The sequence below is a fragment of the Cololabis saira genome, chromosome 3, assembly GCF_033807715.1.
Source record: "Cololabis saira isolate AMF1-May2022 chromosome 3, fColSai1.1, whole genome shotgun sequence".
Classification (NCBI taxonomy): domain Eukaryota; kingdom Metazoa; phylum Chordata; class Actinopteri; order Beloniformes; family Belonidae; genus Cololabis; species Cololabis saira.
Genome location: NC_084589.1, coordinates 49,113,388 through 49,127,271, shown reverse-complemented (window position 1 = coordinate 49,127,271; position 13,884 = coordinate 49,113,388). Strand labels below are relative to the sequence as shown.

Here is a 13,884-nt window from a genome sequence, read left to right as displayed (position 1 = left end):
AATATTAATGGTATTGTGGAGGTTATGCAGAACTGGAATTACTGTGCAGTTTTGTTGGGTTCCTGCCCACATGGGTGTTGATGGCAATGAGAAAGCAGACAATATTGCTAAAAGAGCATTGAAATTGACTAGTGAGGTAATTATGGAAATTCCTTTTGGTAAAGGTGAAGCAAAATCATGAATTAGAAAGGCAGTGAGGGATTCATGGCAGAAGGTGTGGGACAACGGTGTAAAAGGGAGACATTTTTATAACATACAGAAGTCAATTAACGTGAAGGTTTTCAAAGGAAAGTGTAGGAGAGAGGAAGTCATCATTTCTAGATTAAGATTAGGTCATACTAGTTTAAACTCTGTATTTAATGTCAAAGTCCGTGTGTGATAAATGTGATGAGTGTGATGTCACAGAGAATGTAGAGCATGTGATTGTTAAATGTGGCAAGTATGAGGTAGAAAGGAACGCTTTAAGAGACAGGATGTACGAGCTGGGACGGGAATGGAGTTTAGTAGGTTATTAGGGAGGAGTGAGGTGATGAGGGATTGTTATAAGGAAATCCTTGTCTTTCTTAAAGATGCAGGGATAGATAATACGATTTAAATGTGGTTATCTTATTTTATTTAGGTATTTCCTTTTTTCCCCCCTTTAAGTTAGACTGTAACCTGGTGTAATAATGATCCTGATGTTACACACTCCGGTACAGCAGGTGGCGGTAGAACCTAATAACGTTGGTTGTGATCCGCCATTAAACCTAGAGAAGAAGAAGGAGAGGACGGTTCTGTTGTTTCCTTTCTTTTTCCTCTTCAACAATGTCTAAGGTGAATCATCTGAGAGAGAAATCGGTCAGCGACTAACAGCAGCTGCTGTAGAAATATTGTCAGTGTTTGAAAAAAGCATCTTGGAGTATGAAGAAGAGCTCGACCGTCAGCGCAGACTGTTGGACCTCGCCTGGAAACCTGAAATCAGACTCCACAGAGTCGGTACGTAACCCTGGAAAGTTGAATGAATGAACACATGAGTATGACTCCTACAAGATCCCTTTGTTTCCAGTTAAAAGCCGTGGTGATGAAGCAAACCAACTAAATGGGAAACTCCCCAGCTCAAGCAGCTGCTGATGTGGGATTCGGAAACATCCCGAACTAACTTGTTGTTCTGTTTACTTGGTGCTGCCTTTCATGCTCCATTCAGACTCTGGACCAGACTGATATTTCACACTTTATCAATGAAAGAATGAATGAATGTTTATTTCGAACATGTAAAAAATAAACATTAACATCTTCATATTCACATATGTTGGAAAAAAGGAGTAAGAAGAAGTCTACACTTTTTCCTAGTTCTTACCCCTTTATAACTCTATGAATTTACATTATTGCTATTATTATATCTACACAATATCCATATAAATATAGTCTATATAAATACTATGTAAAACATGCCTATTACTATAAAATCTGTTGTCAAATATCTTGGCATTTCATTCTCTAAAGATTCAGCAGAACGTGAAAATAAAAATGTGTGGAGGGTAATTAATGAATGCTAAAACAAACTTAACTCCTGGTTATTAAGAGACATCAGTTTATTAGGTCGTATCTTCTTAACCAAAATGCAAAGTCTCTCCAGATGTATTTATCCAGCAAACTCGTTGTCTATTCCCAATAACGTAATCAAAAAGATTAATCAGGTTAACTTTGATTAAATCTGGAGAAAGAAAATGAATTACTTTAGGAAAACTGAACTGACCAAAGAATTCAAAGATGGAGGCCTGCAAGCTATAGATTTAGATTTAATTAATGGAAACCTAAAAAAGGAACTGGTTGAAATGTTTTCTACACAATAAGAGCTTTTGGTATCATATCCCCAGAGTCATTTTTAATAAATTGGGAGGCATGTTACTAAGTTACTGTTACTAAAATGCGACTTTACCGTTCAAATTTCATGCTTTAGACTTAATCGTTTATTTTGTAGAAAAGATGCAGGTCACAGTGTAAGATGTGAGATGACACTGGCAAAAAACGTGATGGTTGGAGGATGCTCATATAGGAGTTCATATCCAGGACTTGTAGTTAGATCGTTATTTATGACGCGGAAGAAGCCATTTCTAGAACAACAACTTTATTTTTCAACTGTCTCGATACCAACGCAGTAACACAAGAGTACAGTCACAGTGCCGCCTAATGGTCACACAGAGTAATGTACTTGTTTTCAAATATACTACCGTATTTTCACGACCATTCGGCGCACCGTGTGAAAAGGCGCAGCCTCATTTTTGTATCTCATTTTTAGATCTAAAACACACATACGGCGCACCGACCAAAAAGGCGCAGTCTACAGACACGGAGCTGCACACACGCGCGCCGCAAAACACACGCACTTGTTTTCAAATATACTACATAGATGAAGGTGAAGACCGAAGATTCAGGACAAACTTTAAACCTCACAAATACAACCAAACAATCAACACTGGGAAGCACTTTTGACTTGTTAAAATCCTATCTTTTTGTCCCTTTTTGTAATTCCAGAACTCCCACAAGAAAATGTTTGTAAGGTGGAGGAGGACGGGGTTTTCAGTGACCAGCACCTGGATAACCTGGAGAGGAGCTGCAGCCCGAACCAGGAGGAACCAGGGCATCCACAGACTACAGAACTGGAGGAAGACTCCAGCGGTCAGGAGATGAAGCACGAGGACGTAGAGGTGGATGTTTCATTGGTCAATGTTGCTGATGTGAAAGTTGAAAATGGTGAACCAGGACCAAACTGTGGCCAGCTGCTGTTGCAAACTTCTCCTGAAGCTCAAAACAAAGATGAGGAAGGAACCGAAAGTTTACGCTCAGACTCCAGTAAAACTGCAGATCCGGAGCCAATGAGACGACACGGTGACCACGAAGATGCTGCTGTCCCATCAGACAGTAACTGTAAATCAAAGCTGACCAGGACCCACACGGGGAAGAAGGCGTTTTCTTGCAGCACCTGCAGGAAAGAGTTCAGTAAAAGTAGTATTTTAATAGATCACATGAAGATCCACACTGGCGAAAGGCCGTACCTGTGCAACACCTTCAACAAACCCTTTACTAAATCATCAGCTCTTAAAAGCCACATAATCAGGCACATGGGCGAGAAGCCCTACATCTTCAAAACATGTGGAAAAAGTTACAGAGAACGTTCCAAACTGGTGATTCAGTCAAGGATCCACACGGGCGAGAAGCCCTACATTTGCAAAACATGTGGAAAGAGTTACAGGCTACGTTCCACCCTGGTGGTTCACTCAAGGACCCACACCGGCGAAAGCCCGTCCCTGTGCAACACGTGCGGGAAAACCTTTACTAAATCATCACATCTTAACCGCCACATAACCACGCACACGGGTGAGAAGTTTGACATCGGCCACAGGGTGCAGTTCCCCTGCATTCTAACTTCAAGGCTTGCCTGTAACTTTGACGTGGTCACATTGTTTTATTTTCTTTATATGTTTTTAGATGAGCTTATTGGAGTGGAGTATCTCTACAAGCAAACTGGTAAAGTGCTGCAGGATTACAACGTGGCCATTGAGCAGTCAGAGAATAATGTGGTCCAGGTGGATGAGAGTTTCATTGAGACTGAGGAGTTTGTAAACATGACCATTCCATCCTTGGAGACAGTGCGAAGACCTGCCGTCTCACAATCGTCTGCAGCTGCTCCTATTCCACCACTTTCAGCTCCTCCATCTATCAGCTCCACATGTCTGCCAGCAGTTCCTCCTTCAGCTCCATCAACCAGCTCCATGTCTCTGCCAGCAGTCCCTCCTTCAGCTACGGCTTCTCCTTTGGACAGCCTACTGATGGCTAAATCCAGGCCAGCAATTCTTCCTGCTACTCAATGCTGTGAGTTTTACTGAAGTATTAATAGAACTTTTAGTATATGTAAATACACCAACTCTTAATACACAAATGGGTAGAAGTAAAATTAGCCAGGAACACATATACATTTTAAGAAATAACCTTGTTCTTCTATGTAGCCCCAACACAGCAACCTTCGTCAGGAGCTGCTGCTCAAGCTTCTGAAGCCTCCTCCTCACATGATGTAAGAAGGAATTTGAAAATAGGTATTAAAATTATACGTTGCTGCTTTACATAGAGCTTATTGTATTTTTGTGGTTTTTTTTTTTCTGTTTTAGGATTCAGTTGGGCCTGACAACATCGAAGGGTATGGAGCAGTACAAGACTTGGCAGAGTTTTTGGTTGGCCTCAGACACCACCGTCTTGCCTTGAGTGGAGAAGAGGCCAACCAGGTCATCACCCTGTGGCAAATGCTGGGGGAGTACGACAAAAGGAAAACCATTTACCCAATACGTCACCGAACCAACCTGGAACAGGGTCGATTCCGGGCAACCAAAAAGATTGTGGCACCAGGTGTAGAGAGCACCAAAAGGTAGATAAATCTAAGCAAGAACAAGGTCTTGACTGTTTAAAAAATATATATTCACAATTCAAAATATCTAATTACAAAATAATAACACTGAAAACAGTTGTGTTTTAATAGTGTATATGGGATTCTATTTTTCAGATCTTTCATCGGGGCCCACAGTCCAGCTCAGTGGCCTGACTGTAACAGGGTGGTGGAGGCCGTCTTCCTGAGACTCTGTGCCCTCTACCCAAATGCTGTGCACTGTGATGGTAAAAAGGTGTCCCGGTTCACAATGATGGCTCGTTTATACAAACACATCCGGGAGTGTGTAATAACAAACAGTAGAGTGATGAGTGAGACCACCATCCAGCTCCCCGAAGTAAACGCTGCCACACTCACACAATGGTGAGTACCTCAGCATACTTCATATACAGTTCAGTACAGAAGGATTTGAACAATGACAGAATCTGTACAACTTTGCACCAAAAAAATGGATTTACAATGAAAACAATCAAGTGTTATCTTTCACCTGTATTGCTGCTGACAGCTTTACAGAGATTTCACTTTACCTCACATTTAGCTGCATTTCCGAGGTAATTAAAGCCTTGAAAAGAAAGTACTAATCTTCTTATATATTTATTTTACACAGGTACAGCAGGCGCAGCAGGGGACGGGAACAAAAAATTCTGCTCCGGGGCGTCCCAGCTCCAGATCCACCCATGGCTGCCCCAGAAAAACTATGTCCAGCGGTACAGAAAGATCCTTCCCTGTTTTCAGCCAGTTTACTTCCGCCTCATCAATTCATCTTGCCACTAAATACTGCTGGGGAAGCACATCTGAAAGGGAGGCCACAACCCCAAGCCATCTTCCCAACTCCACAGCCCCATCCACAGCTGCACTTCCTGTCACAACTGCCACCTGGCTACGTTGTCCCGTCAGGGGCTGCATCCTCACAGGTGACGGCTGCACCTGGACGCTTTGATTTGATTTGATTTGTTTATTTGCACAACATAAAAAAACGGTACAAAAGTTTAAATGAACATAAAAAAAACATGAAAATATGTGCAGGTGAGAAAGGAAGCCCTAAATGGGCTTATTCAAAGTTCTCACCAGGAAAAATAGATTGTATTGAAATAATAGCAAGAACAAAAAAAACAAACAAAAAAAAAAACAGCATTCAAAAAAGATGGATATAAACAGACAATTTCTCGGTGTGCACGTGCAGAAGTGAGTCCACATTAAGTGGAAGCACTTCTAGACGCTTGGTCAATAAGGCTGGTCTTCAATCTCTGTTTAAAACTATTAATAGACAGTGAAGATTTTGCGATAAGTATATGAGAGTTCCAGAGTGAGGAACCTCTGTCTTTGATGGAGAACTGAGTGCTATTGGTACGACTGAATGAAGAATGGAGATCCTCAAATTGTCTGGTATTATAGTTATGAATTTGCGAATTGGTCTTAAAAAAATCTTTGAAAGTACTTGGAAGCCTATTTGCAAGATAAGTGCATTTGTAAATGAAAGCACATGATTGAAGTACGTTAATATCATAGATGGATAATAAATTTAATTTTTTAAACAAAGGGGCAGATGGGGCCAAATAGGAGGCAGAAGTAGCTATTCTTACAAATTTCTTTTGAGTAATGAGTAATTTGTGTAGATTTGATGAATATGTGCTTGCCCAAACAATGTTGCCATAAATGAGATAAGGATAAATTAAACTGTAATACAGAGTAACGAGACAAGCCTGATGGACCAAACCTCTGATTCTTCTGATGATACCAAGGGATCTAGAGATTTTGTTAGTTACAGAATGTATATGCTCTTTCCAGGACAAATTCTCATCCACAAAGACACCTAGAAATTTGGTGGATGAAACCTGATTGATTGCAATACCACCAATAGAGATCTTAGCTTTTTGCGGACAATATTTTTTGTTTTTACTTGCAAATACAATAAAATTAGATTTGTTAACATTTAACGACAACTTGTTTGCAAGGAACCATTTTGAAAGCATTGCTATACCAGAATTAGCTTGCTCAATAAGTGAATCAAAATTTCTGTGAGTTAGTATCAAATTGGTATCATCAGCAAATAAGATTGGTGTAAAGGATGAAGATACAGTAGCCAGGTCATTTACATAAATGAGAAATAAAAGGGGTCCTAGTATTGATCCCTGAGGGACTCCACACGACATCTTAACATTGGACGAAAAACAACCGTTGGCATGCACATATTGTTCACGGTTATGAACATAACTAGACAACCATTTCAAAGTAATATCATGGAAACCATAATGATGTAATTTGTCAAGTAAAATAGTATAATCCACAGTATCAAAGGCTTTGGAAAGATCTATGAAAATGCCGAGAGCAAATTCTTTATTATTAATAGCAGTATAGATTCTTTCCACCAGTTGTAAAAGGGCCATATCTGTGGAGTGATTTTTTCTAAAACCATATTGATGCTCGTATAAGATATTGTGTTTGTTTAGATGGTGCAACATTCTGTTGTAAACCAGTTTTTCCAATATTTTTGAGAAACATGGTAAAATTGATATGGGGCGATAATTATTAAAGATTCTTGGATCTCCAGATTTGTGCAGGGGAATAACTTTGGCAATTTTTAAGTCTTGAGGAACCTCCCCAAATTGCAGAGATAAATTGAAAATATGCATAAGGGGTTTACTAATTGAGAAAGACACTGATTTAACCAATGAAGCAGCAATATCATCGTGACCAGCTGCTGATATCTTCAAATTAGAAATTAAATCTAAGACCTCTGTTTCGTTAGTATCTTCAAACTGTAAAATAGTAGGGAAATTGCCCTTAATGTAATCTAAATGATTACTACTTGAAACTCCCATATCCTTTGAGAGAGAAGAACCCACATTTGCAAAGAAACTGTTAAATTCATTTGCTATATCGGTAGGGTTATCATGAATCTTTTTACCATTCTTAAACTGAGATGGGAGAGGGGCAGTACACTTTTTTTTGTTGAGAAGTTCGTTGACAACCTTCCAGGTGGACCTAATGTCTGACGATTCTCTGAATTTATTTGAAAAGTACAGTTTCTTAGACATCCGCAATAGATGGATGTATTTATTTTTATATTTTTTATAGATTGCAGAATTCAGTGGAGTAGGATTAGTAAGAAATTTTTTATACAATTTGTTTTTTATCATAGAGGATCTTTTGAGACCTGTTGTAAACCAGGGCTTCCGAAGACCTTCACCAGTTTTCTTCCTGGGTTTAACCAGGGGAAAACAATGATTAAAGGCAGAATTAAAATAACTCATAAATGACTGATAAGCAAGTTGGACAGAAGAATGTTCATAAACATCGTCCCAGGTAATGTTGTCAACCAACCTCTGAAACTTCTCTGTATTTCTTTTGTTAAAGATTCTAAATTTAAAGTTGTAGTTATTTTCCACATGTTCACTTTTAATTGGCAAAGAAATATGGAATACAGGAAAGTGATCCGATATATCTGTTATCAGAATACCTGAATGGGCAACATTATTCAAAGAATTTGTGAAGATATTGTCAATAAGAGTGGCAGAATAAGTGGTCACTCTTGTTGGTCTATAAATCACAGGAAAAAAACAGTTAGAGTACATGGTATTAAGGAATTCAGTAATTGCTGCATGCTTCTTAAATAAGTCAATGTTCCAGTCCCCTAATAAATAACATAATTTGTTTTCTTTATTGATTATGTCTAATGTTAATGCAATATTATCACAAAAAATGTTTAGATCTGAATCCGGGGGTCGATAGACACATCCCACTATAATATTTTTGCCATCAAAAAGTGAACATGGAGGTATTTCGACAAAGAGAGACTCCATCTCAGCTGCTTGATGCTTGAAAGCAAGATCATCCCTAATAAAAAATTGAAACTTGTTGTGAATGTAAATTGACACACCACCACCCACTCTCTCTGATCTGTAGGAGTGAACAGCATTATATAATGACAAATCATACTGAGATTTAGTAGCTTCTGAGAGCCACGTTTCTGAGAGAGCAATGATAGAAAATTCATGATTCAGTGAGGATAAATAATTAACAAAATTGTCATACTTATCATGACTATTAAGGCTTTGTACATTTAGGTGAAAAGTAGAAAACATAGAGTGAGAGTTGATACTCACTTTAAATGTATTAAATGTTTTAATATTATAATATTCACTTGTAATAGATCTGTTTGCATATTTAAGACAATTCAGATCAGGATCAATGTTGATGTTATATTTATTATTAGTATCTACTTCAACGAGATTGAAAATCTTATCCTTAAGAAAATTACAAAGATCTTGAGTGTCATCCTCTGTTGTTAGAGCTACAGCTTCAGCAGAAGATGGCAGCTCAGATTCTGTGTTGTTTATACCTAGGGGGGGGATATTACCCAAGAGTGTATTAGCCATAACAAAAAAAAAAATGCTCACAATTTTTACGCTCACAATACATACTTTCATATACACCATTATCATCACCATCCACCCAGACACAAGCACACAATGAAAGCGGACGTAGGAAACGGGTAGAAGAGCACACAGCCCAAGGAAAAAGAAAATACACCAGAAAGACAGATGTGATTATTTGCAGCAAGTGCAAAGAAAGCCGAAAAACGCCATCACACAGGCAGTATTTCGGCAACTGGTACTGTGGAGAAACAGAGACACAGTCATATGATCAATGGAGGGCTGAATTGGAGAAAAAGGGCTACAGAAAAAGCAAAAAAAACTGAAAACAAGAACCCTCCTGCTTCTTAAAAGTTAATTAGTTGGGTTTAGTTTATTTGGTGGTAACTTTTTTGCTGTTTTATGTTTTTGTCTTTGGGTTTAGCAGCTTTTTTTTTTTAAACCTTCATCTTTTTGGGAAAATTGTTATTGTTATGGGTGTTTTTCTTTTTTTTATTTCTAAATATTAGTCATTACATGCCTTTTTACATCTTATTGTGAAATATTAGTATTGTAAATATAAATGAGTGCCTTTCTACATCTTAACGTTACAGCTACGATTGTTATTGTTGTTATTGCTGTTTTATTTTACCATGCAAATATATATTTATATAAGTTAATAGAAGTTTATAAATATGAGTCAGCATTTATTGTTTTATTACTGTTTCTATTGTTATTATTTGTTATTATTTGTTATGTTGTTGTTATTTGTTATTGTCATTATTTCAATAAAATGTTATGTTTATAATTGATTTTATGACTTTCTTCCTCTTATTCTATTGTTATAAACTCAAATAGTAAGATCCTTTAGAATCTATACAAGGCTAACTGTCCGAAATTGGACATAGCTTAGGGAAGAAAATGTGTAGAATGAACCTTTATTTCTACCATTTCATTTGTTTTTACTTTACTAAAAAAACGTTCTTGTTATCGGTAGTCCCTGGGCTCGAACTCGCGAATTCCCGGTTGAAACGGCTTTTTTTTCGTGCGTTCCCGTGCTCGATCTCGCAATGTCGCGGGAGATTTTGATCATTTCTGGATGAGTAACATCGACTAATGTGCGATGTCCTTGGCGCAGCAGGTAGTGCAGCCGTCTCACAGCAAGAAGGTCCTGGGTTTGATTCCCGCCGGGGATGCTGTGGGCGCTGAAGTGCGTGTTAGTTCCCCCATGACTTCAGTGCCCACACCCTGGGTGGGGTTGGTGAAAGGATCTTTCTGTGTGGAGTTTGCATGTTCTCCCCGTGTTCCCTTGGGTAGCTAATGGGAGCTACCCTCACAAAAACATGCAACAGTCCTGGGGCCTCATTTAAAATGGACTGCGTAGGAGTCATACTAAAAGTGCACGTACGCTCAAAAGCCGAAAATGCCGGGCGCAAAAAAAAATCCGGATCAATAAAACCATGTGCACGCAGATTTGCACGCTACGTTCCTTTATGAATCACAGTCCAGCTGGAAAGCTGCGCAGCTGAATCCGCCTCTAATCCCGCCCTCTACACGCCCATAAATGCATATGGGATGAGCCTACTGAGCATGCGCAGTGGCTTCCTCCAGCCTGTTTGGCGTCAGAATGAATTAGTAGTAGCAGCCACAGTGACACTGACTTTCAGGGAGACAGAGATGTTGTAGATGATGTGGAGGACAGGAAAACCACATTATTTGGTGGTCACAGTAAAAGTTAGAATAAGTATATAAATAGTATACAATGAAATAAAGCGAGTGAGTGGCAGCACGCCGTTGCTGCGCTAAACGCTGTGAGTTCCCCGGTGCAACAGGGGGACACACGTCCCCCCGTCTTTTCAAAATCATGTTTTTTTCCCCCTTACTTTTTACAGTTTAAAAACTAACGGTAGGCTCAACCTTAAATTGCAAATTATCAAGACACTGTATGAAAGCGATATGAAAACGGCCCCGCAGCCCCGCTTCACCCCCCGCACCCCCCCCACCCCCCCCCCCCCCCCCCTCCTCCTCCTCCTCCGCCTCCTCCTCCCTCCCCTCAGAGCTGCTCAGGGCGGGTTTATGGTTCTGCGTTACACCAACGCAGAGCCTACGGCGTAGGTGCGCGTCGCCGCTTACCCTACGCCGTAGGCTCTGCGTCGTTTTAACGCGGGACCCTAATTTAGGCACCATACACCTGCACCTAAAGGTTTCACGCGCGCGTAAAACTCATGAAAAAAAATCTGAGTCCCTTTAGGGGCTCCGTGGGGCTCCCTAAACGCAGCCCCTCATTTGTTCTGTCCTAAAGCGGGTGAAGAAGAGGCTGCAGCTCCAGCAGCAGCAGAGTCCTGACTGACTGAGCTTTACACACAGAGGACACGATCAGCGCTATTTTATTTCATTTTATTATTTTATTATTTTAAGTCTGATATATGTTGTGAAGTGTGATTACATTATTAAGAGTATGACATGAATCTGGCTTCATTTCACCACCTCAATCCCTGCGTCGCCAGTTCCCGTGTCTTAAGTAAATTCTTACGGGAGGGTCCGAGTTGCCGTAAAGATAAGCAGATTTTTCGGTTAGTTTTTTCTTTTTAGATCCGAGGATTTGCGTAGAAGGTGGCTTCCGCAACTTTCAGGCGCTTTTTCTGCGCAAGCAAGCTTTATAGATGAGGCCCCTGGGCTATACATGCCCCCTCTGGCCAACCGGGGCGCCAGATGGGGTGGGGAGGATCTGGCCGGAATAACGTGATCCTTCCACGCGCTACGTCTGGCCGGAGAAGCCCCACCCTATCTGGTGAAAAGATGCGGCCTGCTCACTCCTCAGGTTAAGGAGGAGACCTGAGCTCAGTGCAGGGCCCTCCCGGGGTTGGTAGAGGATGGCAATGCACAGGACTGTTAGGTAGGAGCACTGGGTGATAAAATGGGGAAAAAAACCGGGATAAAAACATAGAAAAAAATAAATAAATCAAAATCTGGGAAGTCACCTGGCCCAGACGGCTACCCCGTCGAATTCTATAAAGCCTTCTCTGTCAAATTGGTACCACTTCTACGCGAAGTATATGAAGAGGCTCTGCAGAATAAAACCCTGCCCTTAACAATGACACAGGCAACTATATCTGTACTCCTCCAAAAGGGTAAAGACCCACTGAAATGTGACTCCTACCGTCCAATTAGTTTGCACTGTTGTGATTACAAAATTTTAACAAAGACCCTTGCAGCAAGACTCGAACCAACCATGCAAAACATAATCCACAGAGATCAAACAGGTTTTATGACTGGCAGGCAGCTAGCTGGCAATTTACGTCGTCTCTTTAACATAATGTATACACCAAACCATAACCATGCTCAAGAAGTTTTGATATCTTTAGATACAAGAAAACGCATCTTGACTCCTCAGTTTTGTCAAATTTTAGACCAGTCTCTCATTTGCCTTTTCTGTCTAAGGTTTTAGAAAAAGTTGTTTTTACCCAGTTAAGATCATTTCTGGAGAACAACTCTGTTTTTGAAAAGTTTCAGTCTGGGTTCAGGTCTCGTCACAGCACTGAGTCTGCCTTGTTAAAGGTGCACAATGATATTGCCCTGTCTGTTGATGTCAAGTGCCCTGTTGTCCTAGTGCTGCTAGATCTCACAGCGGCTTTTGATACAGTCGACCACACAGTCCTTCTGTCACGCCTGGAACAATATGTTGGCCTTCACAGCACTGTACTCAAGTGGTTTATGTCATATCTGTCAGATAGAACCTTCTCTGTTATGCTTGGTGATTCCTGCTCCTCCTGTGCCTCCCTCTCATGCGGTGTCCCGCAAGGTTCTATTCTAGGCCCACTTCTTTTTTCATTATATATGTTGCCACTTGGGTCCATTATAGCCAGACATAACTTATCATTTCATTGTTATGCAGATGATCTACAGATCTATCTGCCACTGAAGCCTAAAGTCACTAGTGCACAAAGCTCCCTGCTGGAATGCATTGCTGACATCAAGCAGTGGTTGGCACTCAATTTTTTACATTTAAATGAGGACAAAACGGAGTGCATTTTGTTTGGTGACACCGTGACGGTTGACTTTGGCTCTTTGTCCGGATCTTTTAGTCCCAAAGTTAGAAACCTGGGAGTTATTTTTGATAGCTTTTTAAAATTTGACCGACAAGTGGACAATGTCGTGAAGACAAGTTTTTATCAATTGCGTCTTTTAACCAAAGTCAAAACATTTTTGAGCCGTCACGATATGGAGAGAGCTGTCCACGCTCTAGTCAGCTCCAGATTTGACTACTGTAATGCACTTTATGTTGGCATTGCCCAATCTTCTTTTAGCCGTCTTCAGCTGGTACAAAATGCAGCTGCCCGTCTTTTAACGAACACACCCAGACGAGAGTATATCACCCCGGTCCTCTATTCCCTTCACTGGCTGCCTGTTCATTTTAGAGTTGGTTTTAAACTTTTAATGTTTGTTTTTAAAGCTCTTAACGGCCTTGCCCCTCCTTATTTAACAGAGATTTTAACGGTGCGTGAGCCTGGTAGAGCTCTGAGGTCCTCCAACCAACGTTTGCTGGAAGTGCCCAGGTCAAAGCAGAAGCGCTGGGGTGACCAAGCTTTTTCAGTTTCCGGCCCCAGGCTCTGGAATAAGCTCCCCTGTGAGTTACGCACCATCTCTGACCTTGGCCTTTTTAAATCTAAAATTAAAACTTATTTATTCAGGGTGGCTTTTAATACCCAGTAGTGTGGCGACACTTTTTATACTTGATGTTTTTATATGTTCATATGTTTTATTCTTGTTTTATTTTGTTGTATGTTATGTAAAGCACTTTGGTTCACCTTGAGGTTGATATAAGGTGCTATACAAATAAAGTACATTTACATTTACATATAAAGCCTTCGATAGGGTGGAGTATAATTATTTATTTGCAGCTCTTGAAAAGTTCGGTTTTGGACAGAAATTTTGTAACTGGGTAAAGCTTTTGTATTGTAATCCACAGGCCTCTGTGCGGACCAATAATCTTACATCAGATTACTTTCCCATTCGGAGGGGCACAAGACAGGGGTGCCCCCTGTCACCCCTATTGTTTAATATCGCTATTGAACCTCTCGCTGTGTGCTTGAGGGAGAATACTGGATTAGA

At 40.4% G+C, this 13,884-nt stretch overlaps 1 protein-coding gene across 1 annotated transcript; it reads left to right on the top strand.

Moving 5' to 3' along the window:
- Window positions 1-3,741: 3,741 nt before the first annotated feature.
- LOC133440742 (uncharacterized) lies at window positions 3,742-5,367 on the top strand. Its single transcript, XM_061718058.1, has 5 exons — window positions 3,742-3,852; window positions 3,987-4,051; window positions 4,146-4,399; window positions 4,535-4,780; window positions 5,025-5,367. Exons 1-5 carry the CDS (start codon window positions 3,753-3,755, stop codon window positions 5,365-5,367), a joined length of 1,008 nt encoding a protein of 335 aa, XP_061574042.1. The 5' UTR covers window positions 3,742-3,752.
- Window positions 5,368-13,884: the final 8,517 nt, after the last annotated feature.

Coding starts and splice junctions, on each gene's coding strand:
- LOC133440742 (XM_061718058.1), top strand. CDS start 3,753: ATGTCTCTGCCAGCAGTCCCTCCTTCAGCTACGGCTTCTCCTTTGGAC. Junction 4,400..4,534: donor GGTGTAGAGAGCACCAAAAG/GTAGATAAATCT, acceptor TCTATTTTTCAG/ATCTTTCATCGGGGCCCACA. Junction 4,781..5,024: donor GCTGCCACACTCACACAATG/GTGAGTACCTCA, acceptor TATTTTACACAG/GTACAGCAGGCGCAGCAGGG.